General features: G+C 43.4%; 1 protein-coding gene across 2 annotated transcripts in view; it reads right to left on the minus strand.

The window, feature by feature from the left end:
- Window positions 1-17,572, minus strand: part of MYZAP (myocardial zonula adherens protein) — a 141,259-nt gene that overhangs the window by 35,717 nt on the left and 87,970 nt on the right. For both annotated transcript variants that reach the window (XM_075345730.1, XM_075345731.1), the window contains exons 4-6: window positions 14,265-14,423; window positions 5,986-6,078; window positions 4,356-4,469 (exon numbers count right to left, since the gene is read on the minus strand). In XM_075345730.1, coding sequence (XP_075201845.1) covers window positions 4,356-4,469; window positions 5,986-6,078; window positions 14,265-14,423 — 366 coding nt within the window. The remainder of the gene's footprint in view (window positions 1-4,355; window positions 4,470-5,985; window positions 6,079-14,264; window positions 14,424-17,572) is intronic.

Consider the following 17,572-nt stretch of genomic DNA (forward strand, 5'->3'; position numbering starts at 1 on the left):
TTTTTCTGAATGTGAACACAGCTCCGCCCCTTTCGGCCATGTTTTTTCCATCTCCTATATAAGAAAGTCCTTAGTTACCCCTCTCCACCCATAGCAGTTTTTAATTGCAATGAGATGACACACAGTTAGGGTCACAGAGCTAGGGACCCCAATATAGAGATATGCCTTGACGAGGCTTTGGGGCTCAGTTACATTGATCAATGCGATTGCTAAATATCTCCTTTTTCCTAATATTCATAGCAGGTATGCAATTCATTATTCACATGTTCAAATTAGCAAGTAGCATTTTTCATTGTATATTCCAATATTTGTCCATATGCTTGAGGCATTATACCATTATCTAAGTTTGATGTGCAGCCTTATTCTTATATATAGTATGTATTTTTGGCTTGCACTCATATATATATATTAGTGCTCACTTCAGTTATCCTATTCAGTTATATGTAGTTTTTTTTTTCTGAATGTGAACACAGCTCCGCCCCTTTCGGCCATGTTTTTTCCATCTCCTATATAAGAAAGTCCTTAGTTACCCCTCTCCACCCATAGCAGTTTTTAATTGCAATGAGATGACACACAGTTAGGGTCACAGAGCTAGGGACCCCAATATAGAGATATGCCTTGACGAGGCTTTGGGGCTCAGTTACATTGATCAATGCGATTGCTAAATATCTCCTTTTTCCTAATATTCATAGCAGGTATGCAATTCATTATTCACATGTTCAAATTAGCAAGTAGCATTTTTCATTGTATATTCCAATATTTGTCCATATGCTTGAGGCATTATACCATTATCTAAGTTTGATGTGCAGCCTTATTCTTATATATAGTATGTATTTTTGGCTTGCACTCATATATATATATTAGTGCTCACTTCAGTTATCCTATTCAATCCCTGCATGAGGGCTGGCTCTCAAAAGAGCGCCAACATGCAGAAATGAAGACCACGAGTACAGCACGAGTATCGCGAGATTACTCGGTCCCCGCCGAGCAGCCCGAGTACAGCGATACTCGTGTGAGTACCGAGTAGTGACAAGCATGCTCGCTCATCACTAATTATTACTATTACAGAAAGACAAGCATTGAATTAAACTATTACCTGCCAATCGAGCTGCAGGTCACACTCGTAATAAGAAATGTATCCTACAATGTAAATACTCAAGATCCATCTAGTGAGTCACTATGATTGCTAGATGGATTTTGAGTATTAGTGACACAAAATGTGTCTTGTAAACACCATGATTGTAGATTTCATTCAGATTTCTCTTAAACAGTAGCTTTAGACTTCTAAGAAAACATGTTTTATGGAAAATACAGGTATTTTTTAAAAACATAAAATATTATCATTACATGAATTGGAATTGCTGTCAAAACTACCTGCAGCAAATTGTGCAGATCTTCCTACCGCACAGTGCATTTATGTTCCTATGAACATATTTAAAAAAGCAGCAGCGTCTAGCAGTCTTTCCATTGCGATCTCAGTTCATTTTCTACCTTTGGTTGTCACACTGCCGGGTATGACAAGCGTGGCTTGTGTGTTCAGACCTACGAATGTCTGACGCACAACAAAATATACCACAAACAATACAAGAGGTAGAGGGGAACACCGGGGACACAACAACAACAGTGGGTCCTAGCTCTAGTGAAGGGGGTAAAAGGGACACCTCCTGCACTAACCTCCAGCTGTCCCTATCCTCCTAGCCAGGCCCTATACAGTCTCCTCAACTGTTGCCAAGCAGCACCCTGAGACCCTAAGAATACCCTGTAGTAGCCCTGGCTAGTGCATTGGCAGGTGAGAGACGCTAGCCCCAGCTCTGCACTAATGTGACACTGGGGAAGGTAAGACAAACAGGGCAAAACAGTAACAAAAAAGGATAAAGTCTGACTTCAGGAACAAGCCTTCACAGGACCTTTAACCAAGGCAGCCAGAGAACAAATGGATTTGTATCTTCAGCAAAGAATGCTGGGTAACACCTCCACTTAAACCTGAAGAGGTGTGGCTGCAAAGTAGCTGAAGCTGAAACACTCATCTAGGACTGGTACACAACAAAACTCACATTAACTCATAATCCACTGAAGGAAATTAAACCACATTTAAATGTTGAGTCCCAGATGGAAATGAGGGATCCCAACCCTGAATCTGTCACTAGTCTCCAAAAATAGAGAGATTACTGTGATAGTGGTGATATTTTTGCCCCATGTAGCAGTCAATAAAACATCTCTAGAAGTCACATGTAACCGAACTATGTACTATCAAAAAGTATCAGCACACTACAATTAATGAAAACACAGATTCGACAATTACTACACATGTAAAAAAAATGTGAAGCACCCAGTTAACATGTCTTGATTAAAAAGACATCCATCAGCGACAAGGCGACTATATTAGATTGACCCTAACTCTAGTGACTCATTTCTCTATGTGCGCAAAGGCCAGAAATAAACTGGGAAATAGGTAGGATCTGGCTTAGCTCGAATTAAAACTTGTCTGGGAAGATGTGTGGGTAAGGATGCACTGCCTCAAAGAGGTTGTAATAAGAGTTAAGCAAGATCCTACCTTTTTCCCAGTTTATTTGAGGTCTACATAGGCACGTAGAGAGGTGGAGGTGTAAGGCCCCAGCAGCGGTCGAACTGCTCAGATCCAGGTGTCGCTACTCGTGGCTCGAGGGTCTCCGGACCCTGGGGCTCAGGGTCACTCTTGAATGTAAAAGGGGGGGTTATTTACAGGGGATTAGATAGTTCGTGACGCCACCCATGGTAAGCGGTAATAGGGAGTACTGCCGCTGCCGATGGGAGTAACGGGGCTGATGGAACAGGGCAGCCAGATGACGTTTTCCCTCCACGGGTAGGGAAGGTCCCCGGACCCTGGATGGTGGGATGGATTGCAGGGGGAGCGCAGGCTTGCTGCTGACAGGGGCTGATCAGGTACTCACTCAGGAAGAAAGCAGACACTGACAACGTAGTAAACCAAGTCTCTGGGTGCCGCTGCCCTCCTGGAGGAGCTCGTCCGGGTTCCGTTCTCCTTCAGCACTGCCTGATGGTCTGGATCCTGCCTCCGTGCACAGAATTTTTTAGTGTCCAAGTGGCCCGTAAGCTTGGAGCTGTCCGGGCCCCATTCCCTGCTATGGGTAGCAGAGGAGCTTGCTCTCAGGGGCTCAGGCTTGGGATTTTAGTGGGCTGCTTTGCTGAAAAGCCCTATCCCCCTCGTTGCGCTAGTGCCCCCAATCTCTGAGCTTCGTGGGGACAGTCCATAAAGGTCCTGTCCTCTGTAGGTTAATTGCCAGGTTGCTTGAAGCCTCTCCCCGACCTAGGGCCCAGTACCCCGACGTGCCTTCAGCCCCAGACCGGCTATTGTACTGCAGCTGCTGACCGTCCTCCTCAACTAAGTCAGGCACCTAGTCCCAATATCCCGTTACTGGGTCTCCGACTCCTCTGGGTCCAGACCACCATCTGCAACCCAATCTACTTCTCCCTTGGGAGCTCCAACTCCCAGCTTCCTCAAGCTCCTCACAGCTCGAGGGTTACCACAGACTGACTTGTCACCTCCCACCTCCCTGCCTGACCCCTAGGTGGGCGGCCCTATTCCAGCTTAGCAGCCCACTGGTGTGCCTGACAGGGTGTGGTGCAAGGTGTGATTGGGATTTGTGGATGCTGATGGAGGCAGTGCTGCAAGTTGGGAACCCAGAACCATGGGGGTTTGAGTCCTGCACTGGGAGATAAAGAGCGTGCAGTACCCTGTGACGACCTGACTAGTCCAGGGGCGTCACATTGTCACTTTGAGGTCACTTTGTAGATGGCTTTTTAATAAAAAAAAAAATGTTAACAGTGTTGCTGCTTTATGGCTTATACGCCTTTTGATCAAGAGAGGTTAAGCAGGATGCTCGTGGGTTTTGTGTCAGTTAGTTGCAGTGTGCTGATGCATTTTGTTACTATGTAATATATGAATGCACAATTGCCATGACATATGTGCACTGTGCATTCATTTAATAGAATGGGAGTGCAGGTCTTGTTTGCTGCTGAGGCAGAACTTCACTTAAGGGACTTTGAATGGACCGAGATCTGCATAAAAATACTGCTAGGAATAGAAAAATTGTCAGCAGCAAAGAACATCATGTTTTGTTTAAATATTCTGGGTTCTTTATTGCAAAAGGTTATCCATAGCAAATAAAACACACAAATACACAGCTAAATTGTAGTCATAGTTTTGAAACTATTATTGATTTTGACTCATTGAGGAAGTTCTGGAATAAAACTCCAGGTTTTTTTTTGGCAACCTACAGTATATTGATACTGTGGCTAAAAAAAAGCACGTTAAGGCAGTTATATAATTCTGTGTCAAGCAATATAATTTAACATACCTGTATTTCTATTGATGAAGCATTTAGTGAACTATTAAGGTCTCCTAGACTGTCAATGGCAGATGATTGTGCCAGTGTGTGATTTTCCAAAAGTTCTTGTTGAGCTGATGAGACCTAAAACAAGGAAAAACTCTATGAATACAGCTTTTATATACATGTTTGTACATGTGAAGATCTATGATAGTTAATAAGTTAACATGGGGGGGGTCTGTTTACATGTAGCAATAATAGTTTTGATTTGTTTATTTCTATTTCTATTAATCATAACTTAGTCTAAAGCCCCCGTCACATTTAAAGACTTTCCAGCGATCCCGACAACGATACGACCTGATAAGGATCGCTGGTAAGTCGCTACATGGTCGCTGGTGAGATGTCAAACAGTCAGATCTTCCCAACGACACAGCAACGATATAGCGACCGTAGCGACCTGTATACCGATCTTGGTGGTCGTTGTGGCTGTACATGTCTGTGCTCTGAGTCGTCAACGAGGTCATTGGTAAGGCGTCAAACACACTGATGCATCCTGCCCAGCAGGACCTCGACAATCAAAAAATGATCCAGGCCATTCCGACTCGACCAGCGATCTCACAGCAGTGGCCAGGTCGCTGCTATGTGTCAAACTTAGCGAGATCGCTGGTGAGGTCGTTGTTGCGTCACAGAATCTGTGACTCAGCAGCGATCTCGCTAGCGATCTCGCTATGTGTGAAGGTACCTTAAGAATTGATTCTCGCACTACACAGAGCCTGAGGCCAATTACCTTATTTAAGCCATGTGTGTTTTATTGTGCATGACTTGTATACATGAAACAAATGGATGTAATGTGCTTTACCTGTCTAAGCTATCAAACACCACATCAGATACTTATATTTTAAAACCACTGATAATTTGTTGGATGTTTTACATAAATAAGACTCATAGAATTAATAAATTAGTTTCAACTCTTAAAATGTATGAGGAGGAAGAACTCTTTGGTTTTTAATTGGACAAAGTAACAGAGAAGCTCAGTAATCACAGTACAAAGATATTAAAGAGAACCTGTAAGCACGATTTTGTAAAGTGCAATAAAGACATGTCTGTAATGGTGCTGTAATACAGATTAAATTGATACCTTTGGTGAAGAAATCTGCTTTGTGGTTCTTCATTAAACAACATTTGAAATTTTTGATGATTAGATTTTGCGGCACAGGGGCCAGATTGTACACTGGGACTTATCCTCCCTGTCTGTGATCCCCTAGCCCCTCCATTGCTTCCTCTGTTTCAAATCTCATGCTCAAACAGAGGAGGCAGGTCATTGAAAAAGCAGAGACCTGTCATTCAAAGGCTGGAAGTAGGCAGAGGGGCTGAGGAATCACAGATAGGGAGGAGAAGACCCAGTGTGCAGTCCAGTCTACCAAAATCTAATTAGCAGAAAATGTCAAATGGAAATTAAAAAAGAACCACAAAACAGATTTCTTCACCAAAGGTATCAATTTAATCAGTATTACAGTGCCATTACAGCCATGTCTTTACTTTGCATTACAAAAGTCATGACATTTTTTAGTACTGAAAAATTCAGATTGTTGATCAGATTTAGGCATGTTGTGACAGCCTGTACCGTGCTTCTAGTACAATGTGACATTTTAAAATTTACCTTCATTTCTTGAGTAAGGTGTTTAATTTTCTCTTTCATATCATCATATTCTCCAAACATTCTCTCTCTTATCTTTTCCAAGGTCACTCTTACCTACAGAGCAATAAGAATTATATATGCATTAGGTCAAGAAAAGAAAATTGCTTTTATGCAATTGAAGAATTGGAGTATAATCCAGGTAATTTCAAGAATTATGACTTCTTAGTATCACTTACCCACTTCTTAATTCACAAATTGATTTTTGTTGCATTAAAGAAATCTCCACCTTGTAGCTCTCAGCTGATATGAAACAGTTGTTTTCTATAGAAATGTGAAAACATCTAATATTTTCACAAATTTCCTTTAATACTCTTAATTTTGATTTTTTTTGGACAGTAGCTAACTATATAAGAATGAAAGAAAACCACGCCACTTAGGTTAATGTGTGTACATACAATGGATCTTGAAAAGAAATTTAGGCAAAGGGGGTGAGAGGTGTGATGGATGGCACAGAATCAGATAGGACCATAAATGAGTAAAACAATACATAATTTAATGTGAAGTGTTAAAAATAACAATGTAAGTAAAAAATATAAATATTAATATATAAAACCAATAAAATACATACAACCAAATATGTGTAAAATGAGACAGAGTTCTGTTATTCTAGATTTACAATGGATAGCAAAAGTCCACAAAGATAAATAAGATATTTCAGTGTCCTTTGATGGATATAAGAAGAAGGGGAGGCACTTACAGTTTGTAGTATTGCTGGATGTACGTGGGAGGGAAGGTAATGCCACTCACACTGCGGGGAGGTACTGATATTGGTGGAACAGATCAGGAATCCTGCATCTGTGGGGGAGCCAGTGCACTTCAACTGCAGGGAATATAGCAGCGATGGTGGGACACATTGGGGATTCTGTGTCCAATCTGCTGCCATGCGTCACTTTAACTCAGGACACTCCAGCCAGAATTGTTGAGTCAGACTGGCGCAGATGGGTGTCGTCACACAGTTATTATGGGTGCCAGGCAGACTCAAGATTCTTCCAACACGTTTCGTCACTGGGATGAGGTGTACCCATGGAGATGCCAGGATCTATATAAGCACAGACTGTGGTTCCGCATCCCATGAAGTGGGAGTGGTAAAAGACTTGTTGTACCCTGTAATTGTTGGTCTTGACTTTCCTTTATTTTGAGACTTGTGAGGAAAAGTGGTATTGCTTGGTAGCTCAGCTGACAACCAGGTCGCATCTAGAGAGGTCTTGTTGCATGCTGTGGCCGAAGAGTTTCCATTTTCTGTACTGGCTGAGGATGAGGAAGTATCCCCTTATGCCAGTATTTATGAGCTGGAGGTGTCCAGGAAAAAACTTTGGAACCTCTTGAGAATGTGATGGTGATAAATGGTGTTCCTCAGGAGCCAGTGGCTGACAATAGGTTCCATATTTTGCCATGAATATGGATCTGCTGTATATAGTGACCAAGCTAAAGAGCAAAGTAATAAAGCAACTGCTGGTAATAGGGCACTACAAACGCAGGATGTTAGATATGGCTAATTCTTATGTGTTAGGTGGTTGCCTAGAAGTAGACAGACCCAGCAGCAGATCCTCGAGAGGTTCTACAAGCACAAGTGTTTTCAAGAAATTCCAAACTATTGTCAAGAATTTCTGAACTATTGTTGATCCCGTCCCACATGCTAGCTAATCTCCCTGGTGATCAATTTCTGCAGCCCTCTACTTTCATTGCCCATCATCAAGGTCCTGTTTGAACTAATAGTAATGAATGTAGTGGGAACGCTGGTAAATTGCACCAGAGGATACCAATATATATTGGTGGTTTTTGATTATGCTACACAGTACCCAGATTCTCTGACATTAAAAAGTGTCTGGAGTTGTCCCACATCTTCTCTTGAATGGGTCTGCCTAAGGAAATATTAACAGATTAAGGGAGAGAATTGTGCTAAGCGCTACAAACTTTGCAGCTCACAGCTCTCAATCCATAGATAGTCTGACTGGTGGAGAGATTTAATCAAACCTTAAAAGCCATGAAACCTCTACAGGCCTCTCTCCATTTGAAATACAGTACGGCTCACACCACCGAGGAATCTTGAATATAGAAAAGGAGACCTGAGGGACTGAATTCATACCCTACAAAAATGTAATAGAACATGTGGCCCAGATGTAGGAGAGGATTGCCAATGTGATGCCTATTGTAAAAGAGCAGCTCCTCAAAGCACAAGAGACACAGTCGAGGGTAATTAATAGGTCAGCTATAGTGAGACAGTTTAACCCTGGAGATCGGGTACTTGTCCTGGTGCCCACAGTGGAGAGCAAGTTCCTGAAGTGGCAAGGACAACTATGAAGTGGTAGAAAAAGTTGGTGAGGTCAACTTCACCAACCAAGCAAGAGGAAGCCAAGCCAAATGCATTATGTCAACCTAATCTAAGGTTATGTGCACGCGTTGCGTAATTGCATGCAGTTACGCTGCGATCTGCACAGCAGCGTAACTGCATGTGTCCTGCATCCCCTGCATAATCTATGAAGATTATGCAGGAGCCGTGTGCACGTGGCATCTTATAGCGCAGTGTTTCGACTGCTGCCCAAAGCGCGCGTTCTAAGAAGTGACATGTCACTTCTTTCCTGCGCTTTGCCTGCAGTCCCCGCTCTGTCTATGGGAGTGGCTGCAGTCAGAGCGCATGAAATCGGCTTTTTTTTTTTTCATTACGGACTATTTCTGCAGCGATTTGAAGAGCACGTGTGCTGTTCAAATCGCTGCAGAAATTTCTCTAGTGACAGAACGCAAAGTGCGCACATAGCCTAAACATTGAAAGGACAGGGAACCCTAAGAAACTTCCTGTTTGTTGGTCAAGTCTGAAGCCAACGTGAAAGACGTCAAGATGGCAGAAATTTGTTTTGCGCTCCCAAATGTAGCAGTGTTGAAGGTGAACAGAGACTTGCTCTCAGAGTTACCTGATTTTGCTAAGGTCATAGGTCGTACAGCATGAGTTTCTCACACAGCCTCATGTTTGTGTGAAATTGAAGCCCTATCATATTCCGGAAGCCCTTTGAGATGTGCTCTCAAAACAGATTAAAATGATTCTGATCTTAGGAGTTACTGAAGAATCCAAGAGTGCCTTTTCCAGTCCCATATTAATGGTGCCAAAACCAGATGGCGAGTGCCGTTTTTGTGTTGACTACCGAAAGCTCAATGAGGTCTCCAAATTTGACACCTACTCAATGTCCCATGTGAATGAACTTACTGAACGGTTAGGGCCAGCTTGATATATTACCACCCCTGACTTCACAAAAGTTTATTGCCAGATAACCCTGTCCCAGGAGGCCATGGAAAAGATGGCCTTCTCAACACAAGATGGATGTTACCAATACATCCAGATGCCAATAGGGTTGCTGGGTACTCCAGTCACTTTCCAGAAAGCCATGGTCCAGATATTAGCACCCCTGAAAAACTATGCATGCAGAAACCTACCTAGATGACATTGTAATATTCATCCAGGATTGGGGAAGTCACTTGAACATAGTCCACTCAATATTGGATGCTCTAAGGAATGCTGGCTTTACCATCAACCCTAAGAAATGCATCATGGGGATGGAGGAAGCCAAGTATTTTGGCTATGTTGTAAGCTATTTTGTAGGCATTGGTCAGATTAAGAACCAGATGAATAATGGTAGACTTAAGGGTGCTTTACACGCTGTGACATCGCTAGCGATCTCGTTAGCGATGTGACACGCCAGATCGCAGATGCGATCTGCTGAGATCGCGCATGTGACCGGCGCTACAAAAACAACCTATGTGCGATCTCGGCAGATCGCATCTGCGATCTAGCGTGTCACATCGCTAATGAGATCGCTAGCGATATCTCAGAGTGTAAAGCTGGTGTCACACTAAACGACAGCGACAACGACGTCGCTGTTACGTCACCATTTTCGGTGACGTAACAGCGACCTTGTAAGTCGCTGTTATGATCGCTGCTTAGCTGTCAAACACAGCAGAAGCAGCGATCATAAGGTCGCTGTGCTACATGTTCAGAGAGCAGGGAGCCGCGCTTAGCGCTGGCTCCTTGCTCTCCTGCAGCACACATCGGGTTAATTAACCCGATGTGTGCTGCAGCTACATGTCACAGTTCAGAGAGCAGGGAGCCGCGCTTAGCGCTGGCTCCTTGCTCTCCTGCAGCACACATCGGGTTAATTAACCCGATGTGTGCTGCAGCTACATGTCACAGTTCAGAGAGCAGGGAGCCGCGCTTAGCGCTGGCTCCTTGCTCTCCTGCAGCACACATCGGGTTAATTACCTGATGCGTACTGCAGCCACATGTCACAGTGCAGGAGCCGGCACTGGCAGCAAGAGCGGAGGCTGGTAACCAGCGTAAACATCGGGTAACCAGGGAAAGGTCTTCCCTTGGTTACCCGATGTTTACGCTGGTTACAGCTTACCGCAGCTGCCAGTGCCGGCTCCTGATCGCTTCATTTCGTCGCTCTCTCGCTGTCACACACAGCGATGTGTGTGTCACAGCGGGAGAGTGACGACCAAAAAATGAAGCTGGACATTCAGCAACGACCGGCGACCTCACAGCAGGGGCCAGGTCGTTGCTGGATGTCACACACAGCGACAGCGACGGGACGTCGCTGCAACGTCACAGAAAATGGTGACGTAGCAGCGACGTCGTTGTCGTCGTCGTTATGTGTGACACCAGCTTAAAGCACCCTTTAGATACTGAAATACCTACTTCCTGGAGAATGCTTTTCACTTGGGTGGATTTTGTCAATGAGTTTTTCTTACAATCGAAAGGATTCTACAATCATCCACCACTGTTGTCTTAAGTGAATATCCAGGCCTTTCTGAATTCCAAAACTAACCAGTGAACTCTTTTTTTTCATGCAGAATGTACCAAACTGTTAATTTAGACATCCGTAACATTTTTTTTTTTTTTCAGACTAATGATAATAATAATAATAATCTTTATTTCTATAGCGCCAACATATCCCGCAGCGCTTTACAATTCAGGAGGATCATATACAAACAAGTAACAGTTATAGAAAATACAATATTTAGAGGAGAAAAAAAAAGACAACCCTGCTCGTGAGAGCTTACAATCTACAATGAGATATGGGGGGGGGGGACAAGTGCTTATTTACAATGACAATCCAGCCATCTCACGGAAATGGGGGATAGATAATGGTTTCCTGGACCAGTGGGCCAGAGCCTTGAGATGCATTTGGGTGCCATGGTGTTTGATGTGGAGTTATGTTGTGAGAAGTTGTAGAGGGACTATGTGAATTGAATCTGATTAGGGAATGTGATAGGCCGCCCTAAAAAGATGCGTCTTTAGGGTGCGTCTGAAGCTGAGTAAGTTGTGATTTGTCCTAACTTCTTGGGGTAGAGCGTTCCAGAGGGTTGGTGCAGCTCGGAATAAGTCTTGGATCCGGGAGTGGGATGTTCGAATCAGTGTGGATGTTAGTCGAAAGTCGTTTGCAGAGCGTAGAGAACGGGTGGGGTGATAGACAGAAAGGAGGATGGAGATGTAGGGGGGTGCCGTACTGTGGAAAGCTTTGTGGGTGAGAACAAGCAATTTGAATTGGATCCTATGATATATGGGCAGCCAGTGTAATGACTGGCACAGAGCAGAGGCATCCGAGTAGCGGTTAGCCAGATAGGTGACCCTTGCTGCTGCATTAAGGATGGACTGTAGAGGAGAGAGTCTAGTTAGGGGGAGACCAATTAATAGAGAGTTACAGTAGTCAAGGGGAGAGTGGATCAGGGCCACAGTGAGGGTTTTTGTCGTTTCCATTGTGAGAAAGGGGCGAATTCTAGAGATGTTCTTGAGGTGCAAGTGGCAGGTGCGGGCAAGAGATTGTATGTGGGAGGTGAAGGAGAGATCAGTGTCAAGTATAACACCCAGACAGTGGGCTTGCTGCCTAGGAGTTATTGTGGTGCCACACACAGAGAGGGAGATGTCAGGTTTAGGAAGGTTGGAGGACGGAGGAAAAAGAAGAAGTTCAGTTTTTGAAAGGTTAAGTTTCAGATAGAGAGCAGACATGATATTGCAAACTGCAGTCAGGCAGTCACTTGTGTTCTGTAGTACAGCAGGGGTAAGCTCAGGGGATGAGGTGTATAGCTGTGTGTCATCAGCATAAGGTCATTCCAATTGGGGCAGTGTAGAGGGAGAAAAGAAGAGGGCCGAGGACTGAACCTTGAGGGACTCCAACAGTGAGAGGAAGAGGAGAAGATGTGGAGCCAGCAAATGATACACTGAATGAACGGCCAGAAAGATAGAAAGAGAACCAGGAAAGAACAGTGTCCTTTAGGCCGATAGAATGGAGCATAGAGAGAAGGAGATGGTGGTCAACAGTGTCGAAGGCGGCAGAGAGGTCAAGAAGGATAAGCAGAGAGTGGTCACCGTTACGTTTTGCTGTCAAAAGGTCATTGGTCACTTTGACAAGGGCAGTTTCTGTTGAGTGTAAAGGGCGGAAGCCAGACTGTAAAGGATCTAGAAGAGAGTGAGTGGAAAGGTAGCAGGTGAGGCGAGAGTACACCAGGTGCTCCAAGAGTTTGGAGATGAAGGGGAGATTGGAGACTGGTCTGTAGTTGCTAGAAAATAAAAGACCGGGCAGCACTCTGCAGGTAGCTTCAGACAGCTTTATTTTTCGATGCTGACAGGTGTAACAGACATGAGGGAGTGGAGGGAGGGGAGCACGAGGACGACGGTACCGTTTCGCACCTCTAGGGGCGCTTTCACGGGTCCATACCTGTAGTATGGTCTGTAGTTGCTTGTGCAGGATGGATCAAGAGAAGGTTTTTTTAATATTGGAGTAATGATAGAGTGTTTGAGGGAGGAAGGGAAGATACCAGAAGAGAGAGAGAGATTGAAGATTTTAGTTAGGTGAGTGGTGACAACCGGAGAGAGGGACTGGAGTAGAGGTGAGGGGAAGGGATCAGTAGGGCAAGTGGTAGGACGAGAAGAGGATAGGAGCCTGGAGACTTCCTCCTCTGTGACTGGATCAAATGTGTAAAGTGAGCTGGATGGGATGTGGGGAGGGATGGGATTCACAACGCTTGGTGGCTGGGAGCTGATCTCTCGGCGGATGTTTTCTATTTTCTCTGTGAAATATGAGGCCAGGTCATCAGTATGAAGGGCTGTGATGGGGGTCTGTACTTTGGGACTGAGGAGGGAGTGAAAGTTGTCAAAGAGCTTTTTTGGATTGTTGGCTAGTGAGGAAATAAGGGTGGTGAAGTAGGTCTGTTTGGCGAGGTGAAGGGAAGAGTTGTAGGTCCTTAACATGAACTTGTAGTGGATGAAGTTTTCTGGTGTGCGGGTTTTCCTCCATAGGCGTTCGGCACTCCTGGAGCATCGCTGAAGAAATAGAGTTTGGGATGTGAGCCTGGGCTGTTTTACTCTGTGTTTGGTCTTTCTGAAGGTGAGGGGTTTGGTCTAGTGTACTCCTGAGTGTGTCATTGTAGTGCTTTACAGCCAGATCAGGACAGGAAAGTGAGGAGATAGGGGACAGTGATGAGTGTAGAGAGTCTGTAAGTGTTTGAGAGTCAATGGCCTGTAGGTTTCTCAATGTGTGATAGGTGGGACTGTGCTGGGGTGGGCGAGGGTTTGTGAGCTTGAAGGAGAGGATGTTGTGGTCAGAGAGGGGAAGAGGTGAGTTGTCAAAGTCAGAGATTGAGCAGAGGCGGATAAAGACCAGGTCAGAGGAGGTGTCTCAGAGGATGAGAGCTGTGAGAGACCAAGGGAGGTGGTGAGAGATAGAAGCTGGGATGCAGATGGGGAGGAGGGGCTGTTCATCGGGATGTTAAAGTCTCCTAGGATAAGGGTTGGTAATTCTGGTCCACTTCTCATCCATGGAGAGCTCCTTTGACCGCATGTAGTGGGGTCACAGCACAGCTTCAAAATGGAAAAGCCACACCTGGAAACAGCTCCAGACATTTTACCTGCTTATTTGATGAAGGATTATCAAGGGAATAGCTAATGCAGCCCATTAGAGAGCTTCTGAGATAATTGTTCATTTATTTTTGGTCCCTTGAAAAAGAGGCAGCTACATATCGAAGATCTGTAATTCCCAAACTCTTACTCCAATTAGGATGTGAATATCCTCAAATTAAAGCTGAGAGTCTGTACTTTAAGCCCATATTAATTATATAACTGTATCTTTAATATGTATTTGGAAAACGGCTATAATTCCCAAATTTGTGTCTCCCTTCAAATATTTTTGGACATAACTGCATGTTTATCATTCCTAAATATGACTCACTGATATGGACACCTATACTATACTTACATCTTTAATGTAATTCATTTCTTCTTTCAGTTGATGGGAGGACCATTCATAGACAACAACCTCATTTTGATGATTGTTTTCAGTCCTTTGAACAACACCATAAACCACTCCATGAGGTGTTCCTGGTGGTGGATTGCCTTTGGGTACAGTATAGAGGTGCTGTAAAGGCAATCATAACAAATAGAATAAGTATAAAGTTATGTATATGTAAAATAGGCCTAATGTAAGCTAAATAATTTAAATTTGATACAATTTCTCTGCAAATATTCTGTAATATAATAATTAAAAAATATATATGTATAATAATTAATTTATATATATATATATATATAAAGTTATACTTTGGTCACATTTGACCAGAGCACCTTCTTCCACATGCTATGTAGTTGACTCAGCTAGCCTATAGAAGAAGGTGTTCTGGTCAGATGAGACCAAAGTAGAACTTTGTATGTTTGGGGTTGTTGTCCTGTTGCAGAATAAATTCTGAGCCAATCAAATGCCTCCCTGATGGCACTGCATGATGGATAAGTAAATTAATGCACTTTTCAGCAATGAGGACATCATCAATCCTGACCAAAACTTCAACTCAATTTGCTGAAATGCAGCCCCAAACTTGCTAGGAACCTTTAGCATGGTTTACTGTTGCCTGTAAACAGTTTTTATTTTAAAGGTACCGTCACACTTAGCGAGGCTCCAGCGATCCCACCAGCGATCTTACCTGGCAGGGATCGCTGGAGTGTCACTACAAGGTCGCTGGTGAGCTGTCAAGTCAGGCAGATCTCCACAGCAATCAGAGATCAGCCACCAGCCACCAGCGACCTGTGTAACAACGCTGTGCTTGGTAACCATAGTACACATCGGGTTACTAAGCAAAGCGCTTTGCTTATAGTTACCCGATGTGTACCTTGGCTACATGTGCAGGGAGCAGGGAGCCGGCTTCTAGAAGCTGCGGACGCTGGTAACCAAGTAAATATCGGGTAACCAAGCAAAGCGCTTTGCTTAGTTATCCAATGTGTACTTTGGTTACCAGCGTCCGCAGAAGCCGGCTCCCTGCACATTCAGATCGTTGCTCTCTCGCTGTCACACACAGCGATGTGTGCTTCACAGCGGGAGAGCAACGACCAAAAAATGGTCCAGGACATTCAGCAACGACCGGCGACCTCACAGCAGGGGCCAGGTCGTTGCTGGATGTCACACACAGACACATCGCTAGCAAGATCGCTGTTGCGTCACAAAAACCGTGACTCAGCAGCGATGTCGCTTAGTGAGACGTGGCCTTAATGCTCTCCAGACCTTCGGCAAACAGTTGCTTGTTACAGCCAAATATTTCACATTTTGACTCATCAGACAAGAGAGCCTGTCATTTTTCTGTACTCCAGTTCCTATGTTTTTATACATAATTGACTCATTCCGCCTTGTTTTAATGTTGAAGGTTTGGCTTTTGGTCACAGTTTTTTCATGAAAACTATTTCTGGCCAAATGTCTACAGTTACTGGATGGGTGTAGAAGGGTACCACTGGTTGCTGCCACTTCTTAGCTGGACATCTTCTGATTTTTAAGGGAAATAATCGTGATATATCTTTTATCTGCTGCACTAAGTTTCCTTGGCTTACCTACATTCCTCAGCATTAACCATTTCTTGGTGTTTTCAATGCTGAGGAACACATGCAGATACTTATTATGCAATGCCATCAGGGAGGTGTCTACTTACCAAATAATTCTACAGTAAGACAACAACAACAAACATACAGTCAATGTAATTAAGAACTATCTTTAGCATAATGAAAAACAAGGAGCCCAGGAATCCTAAAAGTTAAAATTAAACCTTGACTACTTACATTAATTAACCTTGTAAGGACCAGGCAAATTTTTGATTTTGCACTTTTTCACCCCCTAAGCCATAACTTTTTTATTTTGCCATTGATATAGCCACGCGAGAGCTTGTGTTTTGCAGGACTATTTGTACTTTTGAATGACACTATCCATTTTATCATAGGATGTAATGGTAAGTTGGAAAAACTATCCAAATGTGGCGAAATAGTAACAAAAAAAGTGACATTCTGCAATTTGTTTTTGTATTTCTTATTTACAGAAATCATTTTACGATAAAACTGACTTGGCAATATGATTCTCTAGCTCAGTACGATTACGTAAATACCAACACAGCAGTTTTTGTTTTAAGTGGTGAAAAAAAATCATAAACATGTAAAATCAATCTTGCTTGTGTTGCGACTTTCAGAGAGCCATTTACATCTTTGGGATATAGAGCTGTATGTCTGCTTGTTTGTGGCGCCATGAGCCAATATTTTTATTAATATTATGGGATAAATACGATGTTTTGATTGCCTGTTATTACATTTTTTTTTCCTGTTATTATAGTGGCTGAAAAACTGCAATTCTGATTTTTTGTTTTTTTCTTGTTACGCTGATTACTGATCTGATTAATTTATTTTATATTTTGTTAGGTTAGACTTTTACAAACAGCGATTCAATATATGTGAGGGTTTTTTTGCTTCTTAATTTTTAATGTGGTAAAACGTTTATACTTTTAAAAAATAAATAAATATTAAAAAAAAAAGACTTTTTACTGTATTTAACAGTCCCCTGCAAGAACCTACATAGAACCTGCAATGGTCTGTTCACCTGTTCTATATACAGCACTGCCACAGCCTCTGTGGCATACCACTAAAGGCAGCAGACCACATGGCCGCTATGGAACATGTGAGTCAGGAGGGGATCATTGCCAGCTCTGATACCAGACAGCGCCATCACACTTCCACTGTCCGCTCCCTCTGTCATTCTCCCTCTGTGTCTGAGATGTCACAGCTCAGTCCAGTGGGCACAATGATGTCTCTGCATCGTACCTGCTGTGCAGAGCAGTGAAGACACAGCTTCAGAACGCTCCCTGCCAACACAGAAACAGCAGGGGACAGAGCAGAGGTGAGTATTTATTTATTTATTTTTTAAATCAGTGAGTACACGGTGGCCATAGTACTACATGGATGACTATTGGCTGTGCATTATACTATATGGAGGACAATGGGAAGTGCATTATAGTATCTGGAGGACTATGGGCTGGACATTATATTTGGATTTGCATTATACTATATGGAGGACTATAAGGGGTGCATTATATATAGAGAGTGAATTATATTATATGGAGGGCTATGGGGTGCATTATATATGGAGAACTATGGGCTGTGCATTATACTATATAGAGGACTATGTAGAGCCTATTTTACCATATAGATGACTATGGGGGTGCAATATATGATATGGAGGACTATAGGGGATGCATTATACTATAT

The sequence above is a fragment of the Anomaloglossus baeobatrachus genome, chromosome 4 (assembly GCF_048569485.1).
Source record: "Anomaloglossus baeobatrachus isolate aAnoBae1 chromosome 4, aAnoBae1.hap1, whole genome shotgun sequence".
Taxonomy (NCBI): Eukaryota; Metazoa; Chordata; class Amphibia; order Anura; family Aromobatidae; genus Anomaloglossus; species Anomaloglossus baeobatrachus.